General features: G+C 49.4%; 2 protein-coding genes across 2 annotated transcripts in view; one reads left to right on the forward strand and one right to left on the reverse strand.

Annotated features, from left to right (window-relative positions):
• The window catches only part of mnat1 (MNAT1 component of CDK activating kinase), a 57,785-nt gene that overhangs the window by 25,692 nt on the left and 5,459 nt on the right, over positions 1-26,634 (forward strand). Inside the window, exon 7 of the mRNA XM_080784553.1 lies at positions 15,054-15,175. Within this exon, the coding sequence (XP_080640679.1) occupies positions 15,054-15,175 (122 nt within the window). The remainder of the gene's footprint in view (positions 1-15,053; positions 15,176-26,634) is intronic.
• Positions 6,005-11,833, reverse strand: LOC308329964 (DNA-directed RNA polymerase II subunit RPB1-like; the record flags this gene model as incomplete). Its single annotated transcript, XM_080784541.1, has 1 exon — positions 6,005-11,833. The coding sequence occupies one exon, from the start codon at positions 11,831-11,833 to the stop codon at positions 6,005-6,007; it is 5,829 nt and encodes a 1,942-aa protein (XP_080640667.1).

The following is a 26,634-nucleotide window of genomic DNA, read 5'->3' on the forward strand; positions in this document are numbered from 1 at the left end:
ATTGTGAGAAACGCATGTCTTCATTTACTTCCTCGTTGCGGCACGAAAAAAGAAATGTTGACCTGAGTCGGGTTGCCGCATGTATTAGCAAGTAAACCACGCAGATTAGCATGAAAGCCACACGTTGGTCTAATGGTTATGTGAACGTTACATGAAGTGCACTGTATACGCTGCCTTTGCTTCCATCATCCTGTCTGTTTGCCAACCGTGTTGTTTATTATAGTTCTCTAGTCCTGTGGGTCCTCTGTATGAGCGTGTGAATGACACACAGCTGCCACTGTGTCCCGTGCCTGCAACAGCAGCTGACCGCAGGGGAATCTGTCCACCTTGGAACGGCTTTCAGCGCTACCTTAAATAAAAGCCCCCCCCCCCCCCCCCCGCGCACCCCCCCCCACATGTTCCTCGCAGCTGACAGACCTGACAAGACTGGCATCGGCAACTAATGAAAGAAAGATGCACACAAACACTCGCACATAAACAGAGGAAGAAATAACACACACACGCACGAGCACACGTACACAGTGGTGTGCGAGCACACACACACACACACACACACACACACACACTGTATTCTGCCAGGTGCGGGTGAAAGTTTATCCCCAAACATAGATGCGTAGCTGGCTGAAATAAGCCCTGGGTTCTCTTTGGCTTGTTTCCCTTCTGCACTTAGGGAATGGAATTTAAGTACAATAGAAATATCAAATGTACGCACGCACGCACGCACGCACGCACGCACGCACGGTGTGAGCGTGTTTGCTCAGGCCTGTTTTGCTTGGTTGAGCTGTCCTCTACGGTGACCTACGTTCGGTAGGCAGGCATTCCCGTCACTGCAGGCTAAAGCTTTGCTCAACTCTGGCAGACTGGCCCAACCTGTTCTGCATGGGAGGTTATTCACTTCATACAGCCTACTCCCCCCTCCTCCCCCCCTTCCTCCCATTCATTCTTTCTCTCCGTCTCTTGCTTCCCTGTCTGTCGTCTCCATACTTCTGTCTCCACTCTCTTGACTCAATTGCTGTCTCAAATTATGGCATACGTCATTACTGGTGCCAGAGATGAAGATTTGCAGTCTAGTGCTAAGATACATTCTTAGATGTGCGGTGTGGGTGTGTTTCCATTTACATCCAAAACATTGATTGACATTCATTCTGACTTAAATGTCATTCGTTGATGGTTCAAGGGGTTGTTTTATGTGGGAGAGAGCATGACCCTTGCCCTTTGGCCCTTGCTCTTTTATTGGCCTGTTGGCATGCAGGTCGACGGCTGCAGGGGGGGGGGGGGGTCAACTGAACTCAGCGGGGGAAAAGGAGAGCCCCCGGACCTGATTGGCACTAGCATGTGTGGGCATTCACACCTCTGCCCCTGGCCTGGCCCTGTTTATGTCGGCCACCCGGCTCCCTTTGCCCGCGACTAGTCTGGCCCGGCCCGGTTCAACGGAAAAAGGAGTTGTCAGCTTTAGGCGGCTTTGTGCCGGGGCAGCTGCCACCGGTCAGATGGTTATATTTAAACTTGTAAGGGAAGAGGAGGCACTGCGTGGGCAGAGGCGTTTACACTTGCTACTTGCTGATCAGTGGGCCAGTGGGGGCACAAAGCTCTTTATCCACACAGAAGCACGGGCAGTGCCAGGGCAGAGGGTGGGGTATGGGGGCTGAGGATGGGATGGCACTAGACTGGCTCCCTGACTGTGGTCATTAGATTTATCCCCGATACAATTAATGATCACTGTGCACCGCTGTAATTATCACTCACATAGTGATGGGAGCCCATCGACTCTACTTCCTCTATGGCTCTGACTGGAATAACTGTCGACCCAGCTACTGTACTCTGTGTGTGTGTGTGTGTGTGTGTGTGTGTGTGTGTGTGTGTGTGTGTGTGTGTGTGTGTGTTTGTGCCCCCGTGACACTGTTGATATTTTACCAGAGGTGCTGATCGCAGGTTCGTCTCTCATGACCTTGAGATGTCCTACAGAGCTGCAGAGTCAGGAGTGTGACAGGGACGGCCTCTGGAATGTCAGAAAACAATCTGTCGTGTGTGTGTGTGTGTGTGTGTGTGTGTGTGTGCATACTGTGTAGCACGTGTACCTGCCGGTAGTAAATTCCCTTGGACACTGTGCCAGAGATCAAACCCCACAGCTGTTGATCCATGCTGGTCCTTTGAACAGTGGTTAAGACAACCCCTTGTTTGACTAATACACTCTTTAATGCGCGCACACGCACACACACACCCTCAGCGCCCCCCATGGTGTGCGGATGGATGCAATGTTTAGCATTGCATGCCCTTGGGAGTCACTGGTATCCCACACCAGTGGCGGAAACTCCGTGGGTTCAGAGGCGCGATTGAACCCCCTGGCATTTTGGCAAAGGCGCGACTGAACCCACTGCATTTTGGCAAAATATATCTATATGCACTGCAGTAAATTATGCACCCACTGACTGTCCACTGAAATGTCCCCTCCCCAGTGGTCATGTTGTCATACACGTAGTCACAAGTGACATACCTTTACGAGGGGTTACAAGATAGGTGTTGGGCCGCCGCGCATGCCGCATTCAAATGCTAATAAGGTGGCTTTTGTTCGAAAAAACAAAACTCGTTTTTTCCACCGCTGGGGGGGGGGGGGGGTGCTTGAACCCCCTGCCGTTATAAGAACTTTCCGCCTCTGTCCCACACAGTAAAATCTGGAGTGTTAATTAACTCTGAAGGTGTACCAAATGCACTACGTTAATTTAACTAAGAGTTAAACTAACAGTCTGGATTTTGTTCTGCACAACTGATACTAAATATAAACGTTTTCTCATTTGGGCCCAGAATCCTAGAATAGCCTTGTACAAACGAATGCCCAATACACAGCTGTTAGACGGCCTCAACCCCATCACTTATACTCAGACAATCCAGTGAAGACGAACAGGAGATTTGAGAGGATCTCCATGGCATCTCGTGAGACGAATGCGGACAAATGCGATCACAGAAAGCATTCAAACGAATTCCCTGGCGAGCGCCGCGGCAGCAGTCCTATCTGCCACCGTGGCACCCTGCCGCGCTGTGCTCGGAACTGGAAACACATGGAGCCGGTGTTAGACGGTGAGCGCTACTCTAACCTTATGAGGACCCGAGGTGCAGGAATACTCCCTCTGGTTCGTTGTGATTTCCTCAAGTTTTCCTCCCCCGCGGTTTTATGAAGATGGATAGTCCCCAGAGTTTGGTTTTAGTGTCACAGGGGGCATTATCAGGGTCTTAAAAACCAGCAACACACACTCAGAAGCATGAGTACACACACACACACACACACACACACACACACACACACACACACACACACACACACACACACACACACACACACACACACACACACACACACACATACATTATATTCCATAGGTAGTGAGATGGGCCTCTGCAATGTTGAAAGCAGATGTTTATGTTGGCTCCTTTTAGTAGTAGTAGAGCACCAATGGCCCCCAAAGTCCCACATGCCTCTGCTCTGCTGGACTTAGCTGGGGTCCCCCACCCCCCCACTATTTCACTCTGTTTAACCGGAGCATTTGGACAACAACAACACCACCACATATCCAGTGATCCACGCTGGCTTTTAATAGAACGCGATGAGTTCATGATTTAGAGTTTCAACACCTCCAATGTGAGTAGGGGAGTGGGGCACTGCTCCCTCTCATGCTGAACCGCAGCAGGCAGACAACTGTTCCAATATGAAAGACGGACGGGTCCATTTTCAGAGGTGTCACTGGATGGCTGTAAAGATTACTTTTTACTGTTCATTAATTGTCAAACATGACACGAAGTTATTAAAAATGTCCTTTTAATCATGGACAGAAGGTTGTTGCTTGAGTGCGTGTTTGCATTGATATTTGTGCCAATTTTCAAGGTGACCTTAGAGTAGAATGCAACAGAATCGCCTCTAGGGTGACGGCTGGCTCAACTGTGCTCTGTTGTTTTAAATTTTTGATTTATTGTCTCTTAACTTCTTGCTTTAAAAATTTGATTTATTATTGTCTCTTAACTTCTTGCTTTGTCTTTCAACTCTCTAAACTCAAACCTTTTCTCCTCTCCTCTTTCCCAGTCTGCCTCTTGGACTGTCGTAGTGTTGGTGGTTATACAGTGCTGAAAGTTTGAAAGAAGACGGATGGAGGGACTGGAGGGAGAGTGACTTGTCTGGGTTTCATTATGGCTGATTTATACTTGGTTGCACGCCGGTGTCTTGCACTGAACATAGCCGATCTATAAGCTCACATCACATCGCAGTGTGACACGTTGTGAGCTTGTAGATCAGCTATTTTTGTTATGTGTGACACGTGCAGAACTAAGTATAAATCAAGCTTGTGCATGTCGGCAGGGCTCAGCTGCGTCAGACGGACAGATCGGACGAGGCAGAGGGCCATCGGCACCAGAGGATTAAAAAAAAATAACTTTAAATTTTTACTCTCTTCACACAGAATAGTTAACACATTTAGTACATAACATGTCCTGAAACGTCATAAGGATTGGAACCGAGAGGTGCCTTAGACGTCTGTGGACGTCCTAGCGACGTCCAAACGACGCGGGGCGAGATAATAATATTCAGAATAATTACTTCTTTTTTTTTTGGCATTTCGCTTTTCGCTTGCCGTATGCTAACGCTCTGTGAAACTATTAGCTTGTCATTGACTCCCATGTTAGCGCGGCGGAAAGAATGACTCGTATCTCCTGATCCAGGGCGCTCTCCGTGGTGATGAATGGATCGATATGCTGGCGCTGCGTTTCTGCTCCTCATCCGTCTCTCCCGCAAAATATGAACTCTTTTTGTAGCATATATAAATATATTAAGATGATCGGAGATTGAGATGGCACTTTGTCAGTCAACTTTTTTAAGAAAGTATTTCCGGTTCATGGCTTTCAAAATGGAAGCGATCACTACTCTGGCGATTACTCCGGCGCAAGCAGCGCCTTTATTTTGATGCAGTTCCGGTACTAAATGTGTTAACGTGCATGTATCCGCCTGGGTGACGGCAGACTGCTGGCCGAGCGCTGGCGCTCCACATATGGAAATCGATGTGTTGTACCAACTTGGTTCATTTGCAAGTGTGACTCGTGTTGCGGCAACCACACTAGTAACTATCAACACAATAACAACCACACTAGTAACTATCAACACAATAACACTAGTAACTATCAACACAATAACAACCACACTAGTAACTATCAACACAATAACAACCACACTAGTAACTATCAACACAATAACAATCACACTAATATTTTGTTCAAGAAGGGACAGAGAGAAGCAAGGCTTATATTGTCCGGCCCCCTTACCTTTACATATATTGTAAAACAATATATTATAATACAAAAATTAAAAATGTATATAATAATGATAAAGAATAATAAAATTTTATTACATACAGTAATTGTAAATCCATCATATTGAAAGTAATAATTTAGCTAAGTAATAATCTATAGTAACGAATAAAAAGACATCGCAGAGTAAAACTAATCCTAGCCAATCAGCTGTTCATAATTTTGCAGGAGTGACTGCTTATAGCAGTGCTTGAACTGTTTAATATTTTTACACAGTTTAATAATGTCTATATCAAGATTATTCCAACACCATATATTGTAGTGCACTTTTTTCTTCAGTGTTGCAAAAAAGTATGACCATATAGACGGCCATTAATATTGATGACAAACTCAGGATCTCCATATATGGGCATACCAGGGATTGTATTAGGGCATCGTATATGAATGCCCATATATGGACCTTTTTTAATTGATGTTTTCAGGCCTGAAACAACAATATGGTCATATATTGACATTCCCACATATGGGCTTAATATTGATGACATCAGGAATCTCCATATATGGGCATAACAGGGATTAGTTTATGCCATATGTGCCTATACAGTATTTGGACCTCTTTTGGCCATGGCCAGGGTTCAGGGCCATATAGATTGTGTCTTGGGTTTGATGATGTGAGAATAGGGGGCCTCAGCTGCTGCCACCCTGTCTCCGTAGGAGCTCAGTTCTCGTCGTCGCTGTCGTCGGGGCTGATGGGGCTGTATGGGGGTGAAGTGGTGGTGTAGCCAGGGGGAGGTGGAGCAGGACTGGTGGGCCAGAATGTGGTGGAAGTGGGCGAGTACTTGGGCGAGGTGGGGGAGTATTTGGGGCTGGTCGGGGTGTAGGTAGTGGTCATGGGGGAGTAAGTGGGTGAAGTGGGACTGTACTTTGGAGTCGTGGGGGAGTAATTTGGAGAGGTGGGCGAGTACTTGGGTGATGTCGGGGAATACTTGAGGGAAGTGGGGCAGTACTTGGGCGAGGTTGGGGTATACTCCGGGGAGCTTGGGCTGTAGGAGATGGGGGTGTATTTGGGAGAGCTAGGGGAATAGGAGGGCGAGCTGGGGCTGTATGAGGCGGAGCGCGGCGTATAGGTGGGTGACTGGGGGGTATAACATGGACTGGAGGGGGAGTAGGATGGAGAGGTGGGAGAGTAGGAGGGAGACGTAGGGGAGTAACTTGGGGAGGTGGGAGTGTAGTTGGGCGAAGTGGGACTGTAGCTCGGGCTAGTAGGAGAGTAGGAGGGGGATGTGGGAGAACAGGACGGTGACGTGGGGGAGTAAGAGGGGGATGTAGGAGAGTAGGAGGGGGATGTGGGAGAACAGGACGGTGACGTGGGGGAGTAAGAGGGGGATGTAGGAGAGTAGGAGGGGGATGTAGGAGAGTAGGAGGGGGATGTGGGAGAATATGATGGTGACGTAGGAGAGTAGGAGGGAGATGTGGGAGAATAGGACGGTGACGTAGGAGAGTAGAAGGGAGATGTGCGTGAGTAGCTGGGCGACGTCGGGCTGTAGCTCGGCGACGTAGGACTGTAACGGGGAGAGGTGGAAGAGTACGACGGGGATGTAGGCAAGTAAGATGGCGACGTGGGCGAGTAGGAGGGGGAAGTGGCCGAGTAACTGGGAGAGGTGGGAGAGTAGGAGGGAGATGTGGGGCTGTAGTTGGGGCTGGTGGGGGAGGTCGGCAAGTAGGAAGGCGACGTCGGGGAGTAACCTGGGCTCTGCGGAGTGTAGCCGCCAGGAGAACGAGGCTCGTATGCCGGGGAGGTGGGCGAGTAGTTGGGGGACATGGCTCCACCTGGAGAGGGGATGTATGGGCTGACTTGGCCAGGTGACCCAGGGGTAGGGGACCATGCTGGTGAGTAGCCGGTCACATCGGATGCTGCACTGGGTGACAAGCCTGCTGCTCCCGGAGTCATGCCGCTTGCAACGCTAGGGGACCATGGACCGTATGCTGGGGTCGCTTCCGTGTTCCATGGGGTCATGGCAGGTGACATGCCACTCATGGGGCTGGGTGCCGAACCAAAGAACCCTCCGGTGGGTCCTGCCACACTGATGTCGGGGATGTTTGTAGGGATCTCCATGCCATATTTACACTTTTCGGCATCCAGCAACAGGTCGAAGCATCCTGTCCCAGCTGGAGCCAGCTGACCAAGCATGATGTTCTCGGACACACCCTTCATTGGGTCACCCTCTCCGTGGAATGACGCTTCCATCAGAACGCTCACCGTCTCCTCAAAGGAGCACTTGAGGAGAGGCCCTGTGCCTTGCCGGTTGATGCCGTGACGTGTGATGGCCATCAGATGTCCTCTGCATGTCATGGTGTCACAAAGTAGGGCCAAGTGACGATAGTTGACATAGGAACCGTCAAATGAGATGACATGGTACAACTCACGCTCCAGAGCCTTGCGCACAGCCTCGATACCCAGCACCGTGAGGATCTCCACAATGTCGTTGGAGGTGGTCCTGACGGGGTCCACGTCCTTCTCGCTGAGGACCCTCATGAGGCCCACTCCGTCCGTTTCAAGGATCCATTCCTGCAGGGCCTTGAACTCGCCTTCCTCCGTGATGACGATCTTTTTTTTCTTATCCGTCTGGGGCAAGTGCATGAACACCTTGCTGATCTGCTCGATGCCCTTCAGTGTCATGTGTGTCAGCATGTTGGATTCAATGTATCTCAGAAAAACATCATCATCCATCTTGTCCTTCACCACCTCCTCGTCCTCCTGGAACTTCTTCTCGTCACTGTTCATGATACGTATTCGCAGAACCAGCTTCTCTGCATTATCGTCATTGAAGATGCAATTGAGGTCATTACCGAAACCTGCATTTATCTTCTCAGCGATCTGCTCCATGGTGAGCTTGCGGTCTGTCATGTGCTTGCGGTCCAGTTCGATACGCAGCAGCCAGGGAGAGATGCGCGTCACGTCAAAGTCAGGCATCTCATAGTAGACGTTCACCCATTCTTGGTCCTCATTCACGACTGTGCTCTGGGGGTTGGGGTCATAGTAGACAGCAGTATTGGCCGTCACCTTGCGCAAGGTGGCGTGCTCCAGACGACACAAGATGTCCTTGGCCCTCTCTGCATCACGTGCCGCCTGGCCCAAGAGGAAGACAGTCAGCGAGGGGGTCTTGGGCCTCTTGGAGATGTTAATCAGCTCCTTGAGACGCGGCACACCCAGCGTGACGTTCTTGGCCGACACACCAGCGTAATGGAAGGTGTTGAGCGTCATCTGGGTGGCGGGCTCTCCCAGTGACTGAGCAGCCAAGACCCCCACCATCTCACCTGGGTGGGTAATGGACTGGTTAAACTTTGTTTCAATCTCTCCTAGGAGCCAATCAAAGGCTTCTGTGGAGAGGCGGAACTCCTCTGTCATGCGTCTGGAGCAGAGGGTGGAGCGCAGGTGGATGTTGAAGAGGAGTGTGGCGTTCTGTTGCGCCTGTTTGCTCAGTGGGTCTTCACCGTTCACAATCACCAGCTTCTTACTCAGCTCCTCAACACCTTTGATCACTCGAAAAGGATTGAGATCTGTGGGGGTGCGGATGTTAATTCTGAAGATCTTCTGGGCATTCCAGATCATTCTGGCCAGGTTGCATGGCAGCACCACCTTGCTCTCACCAGTGGGGAAGATGTCCCTGAGGATCTTTCTATCTACCGTCATCTTATCAAATTCCATCTCCAAGGAGCCCTGTACATGAGCATTTGTCATCACATCTTTCGCCACATCCTCCTGCAGGGTGCGCCTCAGTGCCCGGATATTAGTGTAGTCAAACTTAAACTTATTTTCGAAGGCCTTGTTTGAGGGTTTGAGCGTGGCCATGTTTTGGAACTCCAAAGCTTCTCCGGCCAGGCCATCCTCACCGTAGCGCAGCTGGACCACCTGGTTTATGGAGTTACGCACCGTGGCATCATACTTCACCATCACCGACTCCATGGATTTGACCAGACGGCGCTGGATGTAACCAGTCTCAGCAGTCTTAACAGCTGTGTCGATTAGACCCTCTCTCCCTGCCATGGCATGGAAATAGAACTCTGTGGGTGTTAGGCCGGCCAGGTAGGAGTTCTCTACGAAGCCTCTGCTCTCAGGGCCATAATCATCCTTAACGAAGTGGGGCAACGTGCGATGCTTGAAGCCAAAAGGGATTCGCTTACCCTCAACGTTCTGCTGCCCCACAACTGCAATAACCTGTGATATGTTGATCTTGGATCCCTTGGACCCAGCCACCACCATGGACTTAAAGTTGTTGTATTCAGACAGGGACGTCTGAGCAGAGGATCCTGTCTTGTCACGGGCGTCATTGAGGATGCGGTTGACCCGGTTCTCGAAGGCCTGCCTCAGCGTGTTACCTGGGGTCAGCTCCAACTCGTTGTTGTGGGCTTTCTCGATAACTTCTATCACATCCTTTTTAGCTTTCTTGATGGTATTCTGGATGTCAAGGTAAGTCTTTGCATCAGCAATAGAGTCACCAATACCGATGGAGTGACCCTCAATGAGCAGCCAGTTGTTAACCACAGTCTGAATGTTGGAGTAGAAGAGTCTGGTGATGTCGTGGCCCATCTCCAAGTAGGCGATGTGGACCAGGGAGCCAGCTGATGTTCCAAGAGACTTCTTACACAAGATGCCCATGATCAGCTCACCATTCTCCACTATGACCTTTGTGTCTCCTGGGGAGATGTGTTTGTAAGGTCCACTGTCCTCCTCGTCGGGATGGGTGCTGTGCGTTCGTATGACATTGATTTTTCCGGGAATGATGAGGCTGAATATCTGCTTGCCTGTCCATAGGGGGCGGGGCTTGAGAATGGCTGGCTGCGTCACCTTCCCGTCCCACGTGGAGAGGAACATGAGCAGGTTCATCATCTCACCCCTGTCTAAGAAAACGTCCCTTTTGGTGAATTTGCGGACAGCTGTGAGCGTATCCTGCACAATTCCCATGACAGGCCTGTTGGACTGGGGTGAAACAATCATGCGTGGCACCATGGCCAACTCCTGGATTTCTGCCTTTGTCTCGAGGGACTGGGGCAGATGCAGGTTCATCTCGTCGCCATCGAAGTCTGCATTGTACGGGGCGGTCACACTGAGATTAAGTCGGAAGGTGGACCACGGAAGGATCCGAACTCTGTGCCCCATCATGGACATTTTGTGTAGTGTGGGCTGTCGGTTGAAGACGATAATGTCTCCGTCGTACATGTGTCTTTCCACCTTGTAGCCAATCTGTAGATTAAGATCACCTGGTTCAGGGTGGAACCGCAGATCAATTCTGTCCCCATTATCACAGATAATATATTTGGCTCCTGGGTACTGGCTGTTGCCTCGCCGTACCAACTCTTGTAACCTGTCGATATTAAATGGTGTGACTATTTCTGGGAAGGTCATGTTGGCTGCGATGGATCGTGGAACGCCCACTTGGTCAATTTGCAGATTGGGGTCGGGGGTGATGACAGTTCGAGCTGAGAAGTCCACACGCTTCCCCATCAGGTTACCACGGACACGGCCTTCCTTCCCCTTTAGACGCTGTTTGAGGGATTTGAGTTCGCGGCCAGACTTTTGCAATGCCCTTTGCAGGCCTGGCAGCTCATTGTCTATCAGTGTGGCTACATGGAACTGAAGGTGCTTGACGTCGTCTGCGATAACGTGAGCCGCAGCACCACTCTGCTCATGTCTTCTCAGTTGTTTGTTAATCTTGACTATATCAGCCAGTTTGTAGGTCAAGTCATCCTGGTTGCAGGCAGAGCCCTGCATGACTACAGCTGGCCTGACAGCCAGTGGAGGCACTGGCAAAACAGTGACAATCATCCACTCTGGCCGGGCGAACTTAGGGTCCATGCCCAGAATATTGACTTCCTCGTCCGAGATGCGCTTTAAGATTTCATGCACACGGCCAGGGCTCAACAGGATCTTCTTCTCCTGGGAGTCCTCATTGACGTGCTTCCACTCGGCATACAGTTCCAGGCCTGATCGGTGGATGTGTGGCTGGTAGCGTCCGCAGCCACCATGGCCCTCCTCCGTGTCTGCCTCCTGCTGCTCTACTCCAAATTTGTTGTCCATCTCCTCTCCTCCTTCACAGATATTTTTGCCTTTGCACAACTCATATACATGTGCCAAGCGCTTTCTGGGCTGCCCTTTAGATTTGCACAGGATGTCTTTGATCTTTGGATTACTCGAATCCATTAACAGCTTGGAGCAAAAGAAGCACACACATCGGAGAACCTTCATGATCTTTGTTATGAAGCCCACATGGAAGACTGGCATTGCCAGCTCTATATGTCCAAAATGTCCTGGACATTCTGTCATGTTACCTGCACATGTTTGACACCTTCCAGATCGTTCGATAACCCCTTGCCTTGGGTCCATAAGGCCACCAAGTTTCAGACGCCCTCCTGTGGTTTCGGGGTATTTGATTCCCCCTTCTGTGACAGACATCCGTTTAAGCTCATCTGGGCTGATTATTCCAAATTGTACTCCCTTGATGAGGCGCAGTGGGCATGCGTTGTCACCGGAGAGCGTTCCATGCATCCTGTCTATTCAAAGAGACCTGTCTATTCAAAGAGAATTCAAAGCGTCCTCCCTCGGCACCTCGCCGCTTTGTGAGAATGGAACGGCCTTAAAAACTGTCACCAGGGCTCTGGCCAGGCTGCCGACGGTGACTGGAATCTCCGAAGGCAGCGATATACCAAGACCCTAGTTGTTTGTTGCCGTATATGGTGAATATTCTACGCGCCGGAAGTTATATAAACCATGCTGATGTCACTAATGATGACTTTTTGGAATGTTTTGGAATGCATATATTAAAATGGTCTACTGGGAGGGACACGGCCACGTCACTCTGACTCAGATATAACCATATAGGTTCCCAATGCAGCTATGCCCAAATATGGAGTGTGTTGTCTTAACTTCAGTGTGTCGTCATGGCACCAGGCGCAATCAAATCAGTCAGTTCCACAAAAGGGGGCATGCCCATATACAGCATGGGCATATACTGATAACATCAGTGATCTCCATATATGGGCATATTGGTCGGATCGGTGGTGTGGGGCCTCTAGTGATTTAGAACTAACTGTGCATATCGCAGTGGACATGAGGGAGCGCGGTGTGAAGTCTGTGGGATCGGCAGGTTGACGAGAACCACCGTTCCAACTGATATGCCCATATATGGGGCAGTGCCCGGTTTCGAGTCGGTCGGACCCACGGTTGTCCAGAGGCAAGGTATAGAGGCGTCTGCCCGGGCTCTGAACCTGATCTCCCTGTGGAGCTGTCCTGATTTGACATCATTCTGACATCTGCATAGACTCCATATTTGGGCATGCCTAACAAAGAACTCCATATATGGGTATAAATGGGACACAGACATAACTGGATGGGGCATGCATTGCCAACTTGCATCGTTCCATGTAGGTCAGTGCACAATGGGTACCGCTCTAGAAGTTCTGGACAGGGCCCCTGCCCAGCCAATTGATCACACCTGATCACCCGTAGATCTCCATATATGGAGCTGGCCTGTTCTGACATCACAATGAGGTTCTGACATCTGCATAGACTCCATATTTGGCCATGCCTGATAAAGAACTCCATATATGGGCATAAAAGGGACACAGGCATAACTGTGGTGGGGCATGCATTTCCAAGTAGGCCAGTGCCCAACGGTCACCGCTCTATAGTGAATATAATAATGACACATGATACAGAGATCTCCACGAATGTCATACTACAGAATAACCGTGTGAGGCAAGAATTCCCTACTTGCATCGCTCCTGACTTGCGTGGTCCCAGAGTAGGCCGGTGACCACTTTTGCTGTTGTTATGAGGCTGTATTTGTTACTGTTCATTTCAAAGTGTGTGCAACTGTGCAGCATTGGCTGCTGGGTCCTATTTTGTGTTGCCCAGCTTTAGTTGTTTTTATTGTGCTCATGTATGCTTGTAAGGGCACGGAGCATGTGTGAGGGCAGGCGGTCGCTACGGGGCACATGTTACTCGTTTAGTTGGTTTTCATCAGCTTCCCTCTGCGCTCTGCTGTTTATGCACCACAGTTCTCTCTTTCTGTTGCTCACTCTCTCTATCCCATTCCCTGCTGCTCTCTTTATCGCCTCTTTGTCTCTCAATTCAACTCTAGTCTGCAATAGTCTGCATTCGTTTAGGCCTCAGCCTCTTTAATTCCGGGTTCATTTCATTGTCATCGAGACTCCAGCAGGTCTTTTGCGTCTGACTGCTTCAATGTGGGAGAGAACGCAGTCGCCTGAACCGGCGTGTTGAACACCCCCCCCCCCCCACCCCCAGCCTTTTTATCTGTGCGCCCTCAAATTGAACAGTCCTACAGCGTCCAGAACGAGTATCGCGTTTCTCACTCAATAGCCACGGTCAAGGGCATGAGAAACTGGAGTCTGTATTTCCACCGAAAGGCAGACAGATTGAAATCTCAGCCTTTTATTAATAACTATGGATTGGAGGAGAGTTTAAAAAAAAAGAAAAGTACAGTAAAAAAAAAGAAAAGTACAGTAGTAGCTTCTGTACTGGCAAGTCTGCCATAGAATAAACAGCCAGAGCAGAGCTGAGATGACATAGTTTTAGGTGTAATGTGTGTAGGCCTCAACACATCTGCTTACAGTCTTTAATAATTTCTTATCTTAATTTGTAAATTTTCCACATACATTAGTTTTTATTTTCTTTAAATGTTTTTTTAATTATACCATACCTTGTTTCTTAAATCTCTTATTTGTAAAGTGTGTTTGAGTTTACTCAAATCTACCTAATTTGACGAAATATTGGGTTAGAGATCATTCAATTTAGGTATGGGATTAGTGTGGCTGTGGTTGGTGTAAGGATCTGGGGGCTGTTAGCCAGCATTTGGCCAATGAGATATTGTGACCTCAAACTCCCAGATGTGGAAGTTGTAGAAACTGGGAACTGCTCCCAACTTTTATAAAATTACTTTTATAAAATGACTTAATACTGTATTAATACATCCATGGTTATACTGAGGTTAATACTAATGTATTAACCTCAGTATAAGTGAACAGTAACACTCATACATGCTTATCGCGACCAGTATCGCGGCTTTTTTCTGCGAGCATCGAAGCGTACATGAGGCTTTAGTTTCCCACTAAACCTGTGCACAGAACACAATCAAGAGACACCACCCTCTGATTTGCCACTTGTGACTTATGATTTCTCTGGCTATATTCTTTATTCATGCATCATTACAATACTTACCCAGTCTTTTTGAGTTTTCACAATGTGTGTTTGTAGCTATGTTTTGGTTTTCGAGCACCACAGGATTGTTCTTTTTCATATTTGTATTTCATCGTTTGCAGGGCCGGTGGGCTTTCCACACCGCAACCCAAATTTCAACAGCACGTTCTTAAAATAAAGAAAAACAAAAAAAGAGATTTCCATCTAAGAATCCTTGCAGCAGTTGATAAGTCAGCCAATACCGTGTATTGAACCACGACCAACATGCTCACTCACTGTTCTACTCATGACTCTTCCCAAAACCGACTTCGCTGGAACTGAAAAATGTTGTCTGACTAAAGTCTAATTTCCAAACCAGTCAGTCAAGAACTGGTGGTTGTTACCTCTCTGTTATGATTGACACTAAGCCCTGTGTCTTCATAATGGTTTTTCCGTTGCTTTGTCATGCTGATTGTGCATTAGGCCATAGTTTCCAATACTTAACAGCATGCTAAACAGAGACAATGAAGATTATTGTGTTAACGTTTTCTCTCTGCTGTGGTTTCTGCAGGGTCAGACGGTGTCTCTCGAGCCTATGGCGAGGATAGCAGAGACTCTCTATCAATACCAGCCCCTTCACATCGAAACATATGGGCCGCTGGTACCACAACTGGATCAACTCGATAGACATGGGTATGAAGTCCTGCACACACTTTATCTACACACTTCCGCTGTGGACATGGATGGGGTCATTTATCCGCTTCTTCAATACCACAAGAATATTATAGAGGTTTAAGTTCGCGTTCTGAGACAGAAGCACAGCGATCAGGTTCACTGCTCAAACAATAAACTGAAATCATGGGACTGATGGAATTTCAAATGGAGTTGGCTTGGAGCTCTTGTCTGTTGTTGAGCACATTGCAGAAGCAGAGCAGACGCTGTTGGCCTCATCTGGGACGCCTTCAAGCCTGGCTCCTCTCACTGAAGTCTCCCCTGATTATCTGGGAGGGTGGAAGCAGGGTATGGGTGGTAGACAGAGAGAGAGAGAGAGAGAGAGAGAGAGGGGGGGAAACAACCAGTATTGCACTGCCAGAAGCCACTACAGTGCCTCTGCAGGAGTGTCCATTAACACACACAGGAAGTGCTTTCCCTCCCGACAGCCCCCATGGGCCAATCAATCCACGACGCCATTGGTCCAGTCCTCACCGAACACAGGCCATCCATCAGACGGTTCAGCACCCTGCCGTCTGCACTGCAACTGGCTGGCACTAAAGCCTGCCCACACGCTGGTAAAAGCCTGCTTTTATTGGGTGAGAGAGGCACATTTAGATGATTTTTTCCCCTTTTCTTTCGTTTTAGACATTGATTGGTGGAAACCTTCTGGGTTGTTTCAGCCTTACTGTAACATTTTGAACACGTTCAACACATTTTGAACACGTTTAAGCCCTATTTCTTCAAATTAATCTGATGCATTCCAAACTATTTAAAAGCATTTATTTTACATGGCTTAATATGCCAAAACATGCACAGTATGGTTATGGAACCCTTTAAGAGCACCCCAAATATATATTTATTGGACACGAGCTGCAATGCCTTCCAGACTATACATGTTTCCTATATTTTAAGCTCTGTTGTGACTTTGCTAATGTCGTGGCACTTTTTTGTGTCTCATTGTATTGATTCTGCACAAAGAATGCCACTATTGAATTTTGTTTAATTTGGTTTGCACTTACCTATAATTACCGTGAAGAGGCACCTAATTATGGTGGCTGTTTTCCACATAACGGATTGCAGGAGTTTAGGTAGAATAACTGGCACTTCTTTACATTATGTATGCAACGGGAGTGCTGAGTTTCAACTTCTTTTGGCCAGGCTAATCAATATGCAGATGAAACACATCGCACAATGTTTGCTGCATGCTGGAGCTGAGTGGGGGCAAAGGGGGGGCTGGGGGGAGTGGTGGTGTCAGCAGTTCAGTGGTCCTGGTGGACTTGCACTGGAGAGGAAGGTCTATGCCACTGAGATAAATGAGGCCCGGCTCATTGAGGAATGCCAGTCCCTCCGGCACACAGGCCACAAGCAACGACACAGACCGGCGCAGTCTGACAAACCACAACTCCCAGGATGCAGTGTGTGTCTGTTAACCCATTCTGACCTGAGATCAGATTCATACGAGGTTTCCACTGGACACACACTGGTCTGATTAACCCATTCTGACCTGAGATCAGATTCTAAAAATGTCAGTCGTTCTTCGATTTTTCAAAAATAGCAGACCTACAAGCTCGTAGCGCGCCACTCGGTGGCGCGCTATGAGCTTGTAGATCTGCTATTTTTCAATAGCTAAAGCATAACATGATGCTAACACCAAAATGGGTTCCCGTTCAGAATGGGTTAAGTACAACCCAGAAATACTGCTGACACTTCTGCGCAGTTGGCGATTTGCGATTCAGCTGCTGGGTTTGGGGTTTTGTGCATGCACACTCGAATGTATAGAGTATATAAACGCACACATACTTAAGCATGCGTGCACATCGTTCCACAGTCACTCAAAGCCAGTAGGACGTTCAGTGCCATACGCACTCCCACTCACCCCCATTGTTCCGACCCCAGCTTTTTGGCAACAATAGGACTCTGTGTGATGTGGTGAGATTGAACAGTGTACATGTGTGCGGAGGAGAGCGAGAACACAGACCAAGTTGAACGAGTGAAAGTGAATTCCCTGTGTGAAGCGTCGGGGCTCCTATGACCTGTGAAGGGAATCTGGGTGAATGTGTGAGGCGATTGGGATGTGTCTACGTGTGGATGAGGTGAGGGGGCCATGAGGGGCCAGGCGCTTATTTTTAACCCATTCTGACCGGGCACCCATTTTGGTGTTAGCATCATGTTATGCTTTACCTATTGAAAAATAGCAGATCTACAAGCTCATATCGCGCCACCGAGTGGCGCGATACGAGCTTGTAGGTCTGCTATTTTTGAAAAATTCGAAGAACGACTGACATTTTTAGAATCTGATCTCAGGTCAGAATGAGTTAATCAGACCCAGTGTGTGTCCAGTGGAAACCTCGTATGAATCTGATCTCAGGTCAGAATGGGTTAAAACGGGGCTGTTTGTCTTGGTCAGGGCCCACAGTGACAGCAGCACCAATGGTCATTTGTCTTGGACACGGGTGTCAGAATGGGACTGGAGAGTTGAGCTCCCCGGTGGCCCCCGGGGCTCTCTGGGCCCTGGGGTCCCTCGGTCTCCGCACAGGATGTCCAGTCAACACAGGCCTGACCGGAGGCTCGCGTTTTTGTTTCAACTCCCTCTTTCGTCCACCGCACTCTTTCTCTCTCTCTCTCTCTCCCACTCCGTCTCACTGTCTGTCTTTTTCGCCTTGTCCCTTTGCCCCCCAAAAAACCGCAGGAGCGCTGCACGCCTGCCAGGAAAAAGATCGGCCACGCCCCCCAAACGCCCCCCTCCCCCCCCTCACTCTCTCTCTCTCTCGCTGTCTCTAACTCTGCCGGCTGTACCTGAATAAATATGGGCTGAGCGGAGCTCTTATTAAAGACAGCTGCCTCAATACTGGAATAAAGAAAAAGGTCTGCGTTTTCAAGCAACAGGGGCCTCTGAAAGTGTCCATTCAGCTTCCAGCGCCTCTAAGTTACACACACACACACACACACACACACACACACAATCTCATATGTGTTTCCCCTGATGTGTATAGGTGTGTATGATTTGCCACAGACTAGTGTGTGTGTGTGTGTGTGTGTGTGTGTGAGCTCTTGATGAAATGACATGCCGCGGCTTCTTGCTCTTATGTTGAGCATTTCAAAGCCTTTAATAAACAAAAAGTAAAATTAGAAGCAAGTACTCTCCACATGTAAGTGTTCCAGTTATCCGTATTTATGTTGTCAAAGCAGTCACAAAATAAAGGAGCTTGGGAGATGTTTACTCTGACATGGCTGTGATGTGAATCCCAGCACATATTGTAGCCCCCCCCCCCCCCCCCAGGCACATCCTCACGGATGCAACCTGAACAAGAGCACTTGTATACATCTTCTTAACACATGTTACTGTTCAAGTCACGTTCGTCAATGTTTGTTAGGAGGGATGTTATTGTTTGTTTGGGCCCGAATGTATAGATTCCGGAAAACCTGACTTAAGAAGAATTAACTATATTCCTTCTTTGTTTGTGTGCACAGATGAGCATGTGGTGTCTGAGTTTGTTTTCTACAAGACTAGCTTCTTAAGATCTGGCTGCGTAGGCGATGAAAGACTAACTGGGATCTTGGACAAGGACAAATCATAGGGGGAGGTGGGTGTGAGGGGTCTGGGGGTGGAAGAGGAATTGGCAGCGGCACATTGAAGAATTCAACTCAAACCTCAAGTGCTGACAATGAAAGCTAGAAGAACAGTTGTTTGTGTTGGCACAGGGCGCCCTGAAATTAGTCCATCTTCCTGACAGGGGTTGCTCAACACGCTTCGCCAAATGCCAGTGCGGATAATATTTTGAAGTTTTCGCCTCCTTCCCCCTCCCTCCCCTTCCCACCACGGCTCTCTATAATTGGTGGAAAAAGTGAGGTTTTTCTGCTGGGAGTGCTTGTCAAGCATCCGTCTCTCGTCGGCCCGGGTGAAGGGGAGCAGCTGAACGAGTCGGGGTGTTTAGTCTGGTGCTCCTCGTCTCCTGGGGACGTGCTGCTCCGCACCGGAAAGTAGTGCTTCTTTTCTAGACTGAAGCAGAACACTGGATACTTGGCTGAAGGCTCGCGAGGTGCAGATAACGGGGGGGAGTGTGCTACATTGCCATTACCGACGACATCCACTCTCCCCAATCCAACCCACTCCACCCCAATGTCACTGTCTAAATCTTCATCTTTTTGAGGGGCGCTAGTCCCTCCAACATCTGGCTTTTCAAATTACGTCATATGGACTTTTATTGTTTGTTTAGAGCACTTTTAACAAACTTAGAGTGGCCACCAAGTCGTACGTTTCATGTTTGTTTACAGCAGTAAATGTCATGTGATGTCATGTGGGTCAATATAAGCGAGGCGCCCCTTCACCCGAGTGTGATTTTTATTTGGCATAGCCTTTCCGCACATCACTTTTCATGTACATTACAAAGTAATTGCACGCCCACACAGATACACACATGCACACACACGTACGCATACTGTACGTGCAAGTCGTGCATGCTTGCTTACACAGACACTCACACAGACACCGACGGACAGTGTCTAAGATACACTGATTTGAGTCTTGCTTTGCTTCCTGGTCTGGATGGGAGCCAGAGGTTAATGGGTCTCTGAGTGATGTTCTTTAGCTCCGCACCCAGCCCTTGGACTGGTGCATGCTGGTGTGTGTGTGTGGTTGTGTGCCTATGTACAGTAATATGTGTGACTGTGTGGATATTCCAGGCAGTCTGCACTTCTAGCCTCACTTTCTGACACTGGCCTGATTCCAGGTTTGTGTCTTCATTTTCCCACCACTGACTGACCAGGTCTGTCTCTGTGAGTTGGCACGCACAGCAGCTGAACATGAACCTCACTTGACGACCTCTGAACCTCGTGTCTGCTATTACCAAGCCACAGGACATTATATAAGGTCTAAGCTAAAGCTGCATACAATCAATTCAATTTACAATTTTGCCATTTATCGTATCCAGAGTGACTTATAAAGTGCAAGATTGAAGTTGGTGGCATGAACCCTAGTCAACAAATGACAGTGGTAAATGGTCAAGTCAAAGTGCTACAAAGTAACCATGATGCCATGTAAATATCAAACCTAGCATCTGTCTAAATAACATTCTTAACATTTGTGGTCAAGCGATTAAGCCCTGACGCCTGGCGTAGTGAGGCACAGCGTGTCATGGGTCTGTTCTCAGTCTCTATTGAGAGAAGCATTTAGAGACGGACTTGTGAGTCTCATGAGCTGATCTATTATTGCAGATGGGGCTGGGTTTGCGTAAGGATGCACTGTGATTGGCCAGTGTACTTGTGCAAGGACGCGCTGTGATTGGCCAGTAGCCACTTTGAGTGGCAGTCGGGGCAAATGCTCTCGCCAAAACATGATTTACTATCCTGTCCATATCGGGTCACAACTCGAAATGGGGCTGAGTCGGCTAAGCGAACTTCGCAACGCTCGACATGGAAACTTGCACGCTTTTTTCGCGCTCGTGGTGTCTCGTGGCTCAAGTTCACTTGAGACGGCGCCCCTCCGTCGCACTCTAAAACACTGTACTTTCTACCCTACTACTAGTAGAAGAGGGGGCAGGACCATTTAGTCAAACCCGCAACCTTTTCTATTCTCGTGGCTGTACACCAAGTGCATGGGGTCTTAAGTGGGCAGGAAGGGGTGTAGGTAGGTGTCATGCCCTCGATTTATGTCTATAGGTGATCACCATGTGTTTGAATTGGATGGGGACAGAAACTGGTGGATGGAGCGCAGAACGGGAAGACATGAAAATGTACATGTATCCTTCTCGCTCTCTCTTCCTCTTTTGCTTCTCTGTTGAGAGAATGTCAGCCGTGATACGGTTTTCCTTTTGCCCCAAATATATAGAGAGCAGTAGTGTAGCGCGTGCCCGTCGCTCCAGAGGGATAGTTGGAATATTGTTTTTTTTTTCTTTTCTTTTTTTTGAGAAATGCTCCTCAATGGCTTTTCCATGTGTCCCGAGTTCTCTGATCCCTACAGGGATCACGTCCCATTTGATGGTCCCGGGGCCCGCCGAGGCCCGTGGGGGAGGGGTCAAGGGGTCATTGACCGTGGAGGACCCAGCAAGCAGTGCTGCGATGGCAGTGCTGAGTCTTGACGGCAGCAGAGCGATGGCACCTCAGAGAGAGGGGCGCTCATACTCTGGGCCTCAAGCAGTCACTCACTCTCTCTTTCTCTCTCTCTCACTCACACACACACACACACACACACACACACAGCTTTGATGCCTAAGTTATGGGCTGGATGAAGGCGAGTGAGGCGCCGTCTGGTATGACCTCAGATGAACTCCCTCAACAACAGAGGCCTTTGATGTATTTTTACTACTATTAGATAATGTCTCGAGACACTTGTTTTGCTTTCATTCAGGCAATTAGAATATTCAATCTTGTTCCAATATAATTCCATTAATGAGAAAAATGGTTCATGATTAACTGTGTGCGGCTTTCACACAACAACACACACACACACACACACACACACACACACACACACACACACTTTTTGTTGCCACCATAACAGAGACCTCAAGCTAGTTTTGGGTTCTTGGTTATCCAATACATCGCATTCTTCGACACCTTGCTCTTGTTGCACGTGCCACTTTCGTACGCTATACTAGATCAAGCCTGGACGGTAACCAAAGACTTCAAGGCATCTCTCCCCCTTGGCCATTTATACGCCTCTACGGTTAACACCAGAAAGCTCGATGGCGGCGGCCACGGAGGTGCACAGATTTTTACATTTGCATAGCCAAAAGAGGGCTACAGCTCCTGTAAAGGTGAAGCGAGTCTTGAGCCTTCATGCTCAGCTATTTGACTTGCAAACCGGTCTGTGTCAACGGCGTGTGCTTCCTTCTCTGTCCACAGAGACACTTCCCAGCTTCGCTACTCGGCTTATTATAGCTGCTTACTCTCCTCATTACTAGCCAGGGCAGAAACAGAGTGGTGTGTAGTCGCTGCACTGTACTGTACGGTACCAACCCCCCACATCCAAGCCATTATCCTTGTCTGTCTCGGTAAACAGACCATTAACAGACACAGTCAGCGGAGGCCAGATCCCCATTGTTTTTTCCCTCCCATAGATCTGTGCAAATATTGATCTTGAGGCCTTCGAGGATGAGTCATAATATTAAGCGCATGCTGTATTCGAGCACAGTACTCTGACTCTGTCGGGGAGGCTTTCTACGTGTGGATGAGTCATTTGTTGAGTGACCCAGTGAAGGGCTAAAAGGAAATGGAGGGAGCAATAAATGGGGGCGGGGGGGGGGTATTCTGGTCATCCCAAAAAGAGGTCTGGTGTCTAGCGGTTTTTTTCCCCTCTCTGCAATGCCGTGTGCCACGGGTCAATCCAAATCCCCAGACAGACAGACAGACAGACGGACGGACCCTGGCCAGGCTCAAACCAGGCCCCCCCAGTGAAGGGGGACCCAGACAGACAGACAGACAGACAGACGGATGGACCCCGGCCAGGCTCAAACCAGGCCCCCCCAGTGAAGGGGGACCCAGACAGACAGACAGACAGACAGACAGACGGATGGACCCCGGCCAGGCTCAAACCAGGCCCCCCCAGTGAAGGGGGACACCGGTGGGGCCAGGCTCAAACCAGGCCCCCCCAGTGAAGGGGGGCCCAGACAGACAGACGGACAGACCCCGGCCAGGCTCAAACCAGGCCCCCCCAGTGAAGGTCCCAGACAGACAGACAGACAGACGGACAGACAGACAGACGGATGGACCCCGGCCAGGCTCAAACCAGGCCCCCCCAGTGAAGGGGGACCCAGACAGACAGACAGACGGATGGACCCCGGCCAGGCTCAAACCAGGCCCCCCCAGTGAAGGGGGACCCAGACAGACGGACAGACAGACGGACGGATGGACCCCGGCCAGGCTCAAACCAGGCCCTCCAGTGAAGGGGGACACCGGTGGGGCAGGGATCTCCTGGGGTTAGCGACCTCTTCCTGCCCCCAGGTTTATTTTTTGTCACTGAATGCAGGCGGCCGGGTCAACAACACCTTGTAGAGGGTGAGGTGATGTCTCCTGACTATTTATACCGCACGGACACACGGACACACACACACACACACACACACACACACACACACACACACACACACACACACACACACATATGTTTTTAGAGATTTGTAAAGCATACACTGTCAAAATTCTACAACATGCTATTCTACGTTGTGAGATTCTATATCGCCTATTTTTGGAAAATGACACCTGTGTACAACAAATAGTAAATCAGACTTTAGGGTTTCGAGGACACACACACACACACACACACACGCACGCACGCGCGCACACACACACACACACACACACTCACTCTGAAGCCCTGACTGCACCCCTCCCCATGCCCCAGGGGCAGAGGGCTCATTGATGTACAGGGGGATTATCAGGCTCATTTTCCCCTCTTAAGAGCCGGGAGAAAGAAAACAAACTCCCGTCATGTGGGGCTAGGCTGTGGGGACTTGCCTCGCACACAACTAATTGTAGGAGTTACCTCTCTACTATGATGTATGAATCCCCCGGCCCCCTCTCCCCACTCTACCTTTCCCTGCCTTTGTGTTGTGTTTTTCTCTGTCGCCCCCCCTGTTCTCTCTGTTCTCTTCCCAGCTCCTCTTGTTAATTGAAATCCTCGCTGCCTCTCCCTGATGCTCGAGGTGCTCCCGTAACCGATACCTGTGGAGGAGAATCCCCCTGGGAGAGCTCTATTGTTCTTCTGGTGCACCCGTCTTCTATTCCCAACATGTTACTATCTATCTGTGTATCCAGGCACTCTTGGTGTGTGTGTGTGTGTGTGTGTGTGTGTGTGTGTGTGGGTGTGTGTGCACTTGCATGCTATATGGGTGTGCCTCGTGCTAGCAGCCATTCACTGAACAGCATATGCCCTCGTCTATTGTTTACGGCCCCATTTGGTTAACGATGACACCGATGTCATATCATTTTTCCTCACCCTCCAGTCCAGTTTTTTCACTCTGCTGTCTTTGGGGGGGGTGGGGAAGTAATCAGGAAGGGACAAGAGAGAGATACAGAGAGAGAGAGAGAGAGAGAGAGAGAGAGAGATGCTCCCTGTCTTAACTGGCAAGCAGGGTGTGTGTGATGGCTCTACCAAGTCCATATCTGTGGGAGACACTGTGGGGCTGCTGTCAGTCTGTCAGCCAGCCTTTACTGCCCCCACCAGGCCAGATAGAGGAGGTGCAACTTAGGGGAGCTGCAGGGCAAAGTAGTGCTGTGTGGATTAGATGGGCAGTGACAGGTGATGCTAGCACGAGGAAGTGAAGTTGTATTTGGGGCCGGCTGTAGGCTGCCACACAAAAGGCCTTTATCGCAGCAGGCCCTCAATAATGCAGTCATTCACAGATGCGAAAACAAAGAGTAGCTCTTGGCCACTGATACCGGCCAGAGGTTTCCATGAGGACAGCTTGCAGATTGTCAATCACTCTAAATGAGCATGTATTGCTATATGCGTTAATGTCAAGTGTCACCCAATGCTTGTGTTAACACTCCAAACGTGTTCTCCCTTTAACTAAGTGTTACTGATACCCCCGCTCTCTCTCTCCCCCTCTCGATCCCTCTATCTCTCTCACACTTTGGGATGTGGAGAAACAGACATAGGCTGTCAGTGGTGATGATAAGACACATGATAATGGATAAGCGGGCTGTGGGCTCACAGGAGTATGATGTCACCATGTGCCCTCCACACACACACACACACACACACGCACACACGCGCACAGACACACAGGCACAGACACATGCGCATGCAGAAATAACGTGACGGACAGCACGTAATCCAGCGGTTGAGGATCTATCTCACACTCTGGTGTCCCAGAGGAAACCGCATTCGATGGAAAAGAGTGTGACCTGTGACCCTGTGGTGATGAAAGGCCTCTGTTGACAGATATAGTATACCTGTGAGAGTCCTCTGTGTTTGGCTTGACTGCGGGGGCTTCGGTTTCTGCACCATAGGCCACAGTCCAGCTCACACATTCTCCGATGGTGAAATAGCCCGCTGGCACATTGGTTTTGCTTGTTGGCGAGATGGCAAACCACACCGCCTGCCCCTAGGTAAACAATGTACTGAAATGCATGTGGATTCGGTAGACAAACACGAATGTGGGCATTCATGCGCGCACACACTCGCATAAACACAATTCGCTCAGTGCTGTGCGTTACAGCCCTGCACAGGGGTGCTTTTGCACTCACGCTGTGTGTGTGTGTGTGTGTGTGTGTGTGTGTGTGTGTGTGAAGGAGGGGCAGATGGGGTAGCAGCCCTGTGAGTGTAACTGGAGCTGCCTTAGGAATGTGGGGTGGGGGTAAAGGAGGGGTGTTTTGGAGGAGCTGAGTGGGGGGCAGTGGGTTGGGGGGCAGCTTGAGGGGGCGGGATGGGTGATTAGGGGGTGACAGCTGAGTGCTGACCCCTCTATAATGACAAATCATCTGGCAGGTGTGTGGCTCGGCAGCCCCCCCCTCATTCCCAGGCCAGGATTCCCAACCACTGCTAGAGCGGAGCGCTAAAGGAAGGCTTCCGGACATCCACACTGGACTGCTGTCCAGTGCACTCATGGCGCTTGGCCTTCCTGGCCTTTCAGAATTATGAGGGGGATATAGCCTGTCCGGTATTTTATCCTCTGCCCCCTACTTTTAGATGACTTGATGCAACAGCCTAAGCTCCTACATTTTAATAAACATGGTTAATGAGGGGCCTCTGTCCTCCGAGGTGAGACTATTGATTTGACTTTGTAGACGATGTGTTCTTTTTCCATGCTGTCCGTGGATCTGTTCGACAGAGTACTGTGCACGTCACCCCGACGTGCCCAAAAGTTGACAGACAGACAGGTTGAACCGGAAAGCCTCTGATCCTTGGCTGCCGCGGCAACAACTGCTGTGCCCGGATCAGAAATGGTGCTGCGGGAGTGGACAGGTGCCAATCTGAGGCCTGGTCTGGGGTCAGCACTGAGACCTTTGAGAAGGTTATGGAACAGGAAGGGACATTTTTAGAGCAGATGGCCATTCAATAGACTTACTTTCATGTACATTATTCTCACTCACAGATAAACTCATTCATAACAAACAGGCCCATACAGTGTACTGTTCATCTCATAGTCTGTGGGAGACTTTCTTTTCCTCCCATTCCCAAACTCATCTCGCAGACTGAATTGGACACTTTTACGGGCCACATTTGGCCCGTGGAACGAAGGTTTGACACCCTGTGAGAGAGGGCAACCTGCCTGTGTGTAATACACACAGGCATGTAAAGATGTCAACTCGTCATACATGTGGAGCCAGAATGCCTCATTCCACAATGGGCATTGTTTAGATCCCTGCTTTGTCTCATGCGTCTACTTTGTGGTTTCGGTGTTCATTAAGTGTCTGACTGCTAACTGAAGTAGCCATTGTTGCATTATAGGACTCTCAACCCCCCTCCCCCCCCCCCTCCATCTCCATCATGACTG

Source organism: Protomyctophum bolini (genome assembly GCF_963924005.1).
Source record: "Protomyctophum bolini genome assembly, chromosome: 15".
Lineage (NCBI taxonomy): Eukaryota > Metazoa > Chordata > Actinopteri > Myctophiformes > Myctophidae > Protomyctophum > Protomyctophum bolini.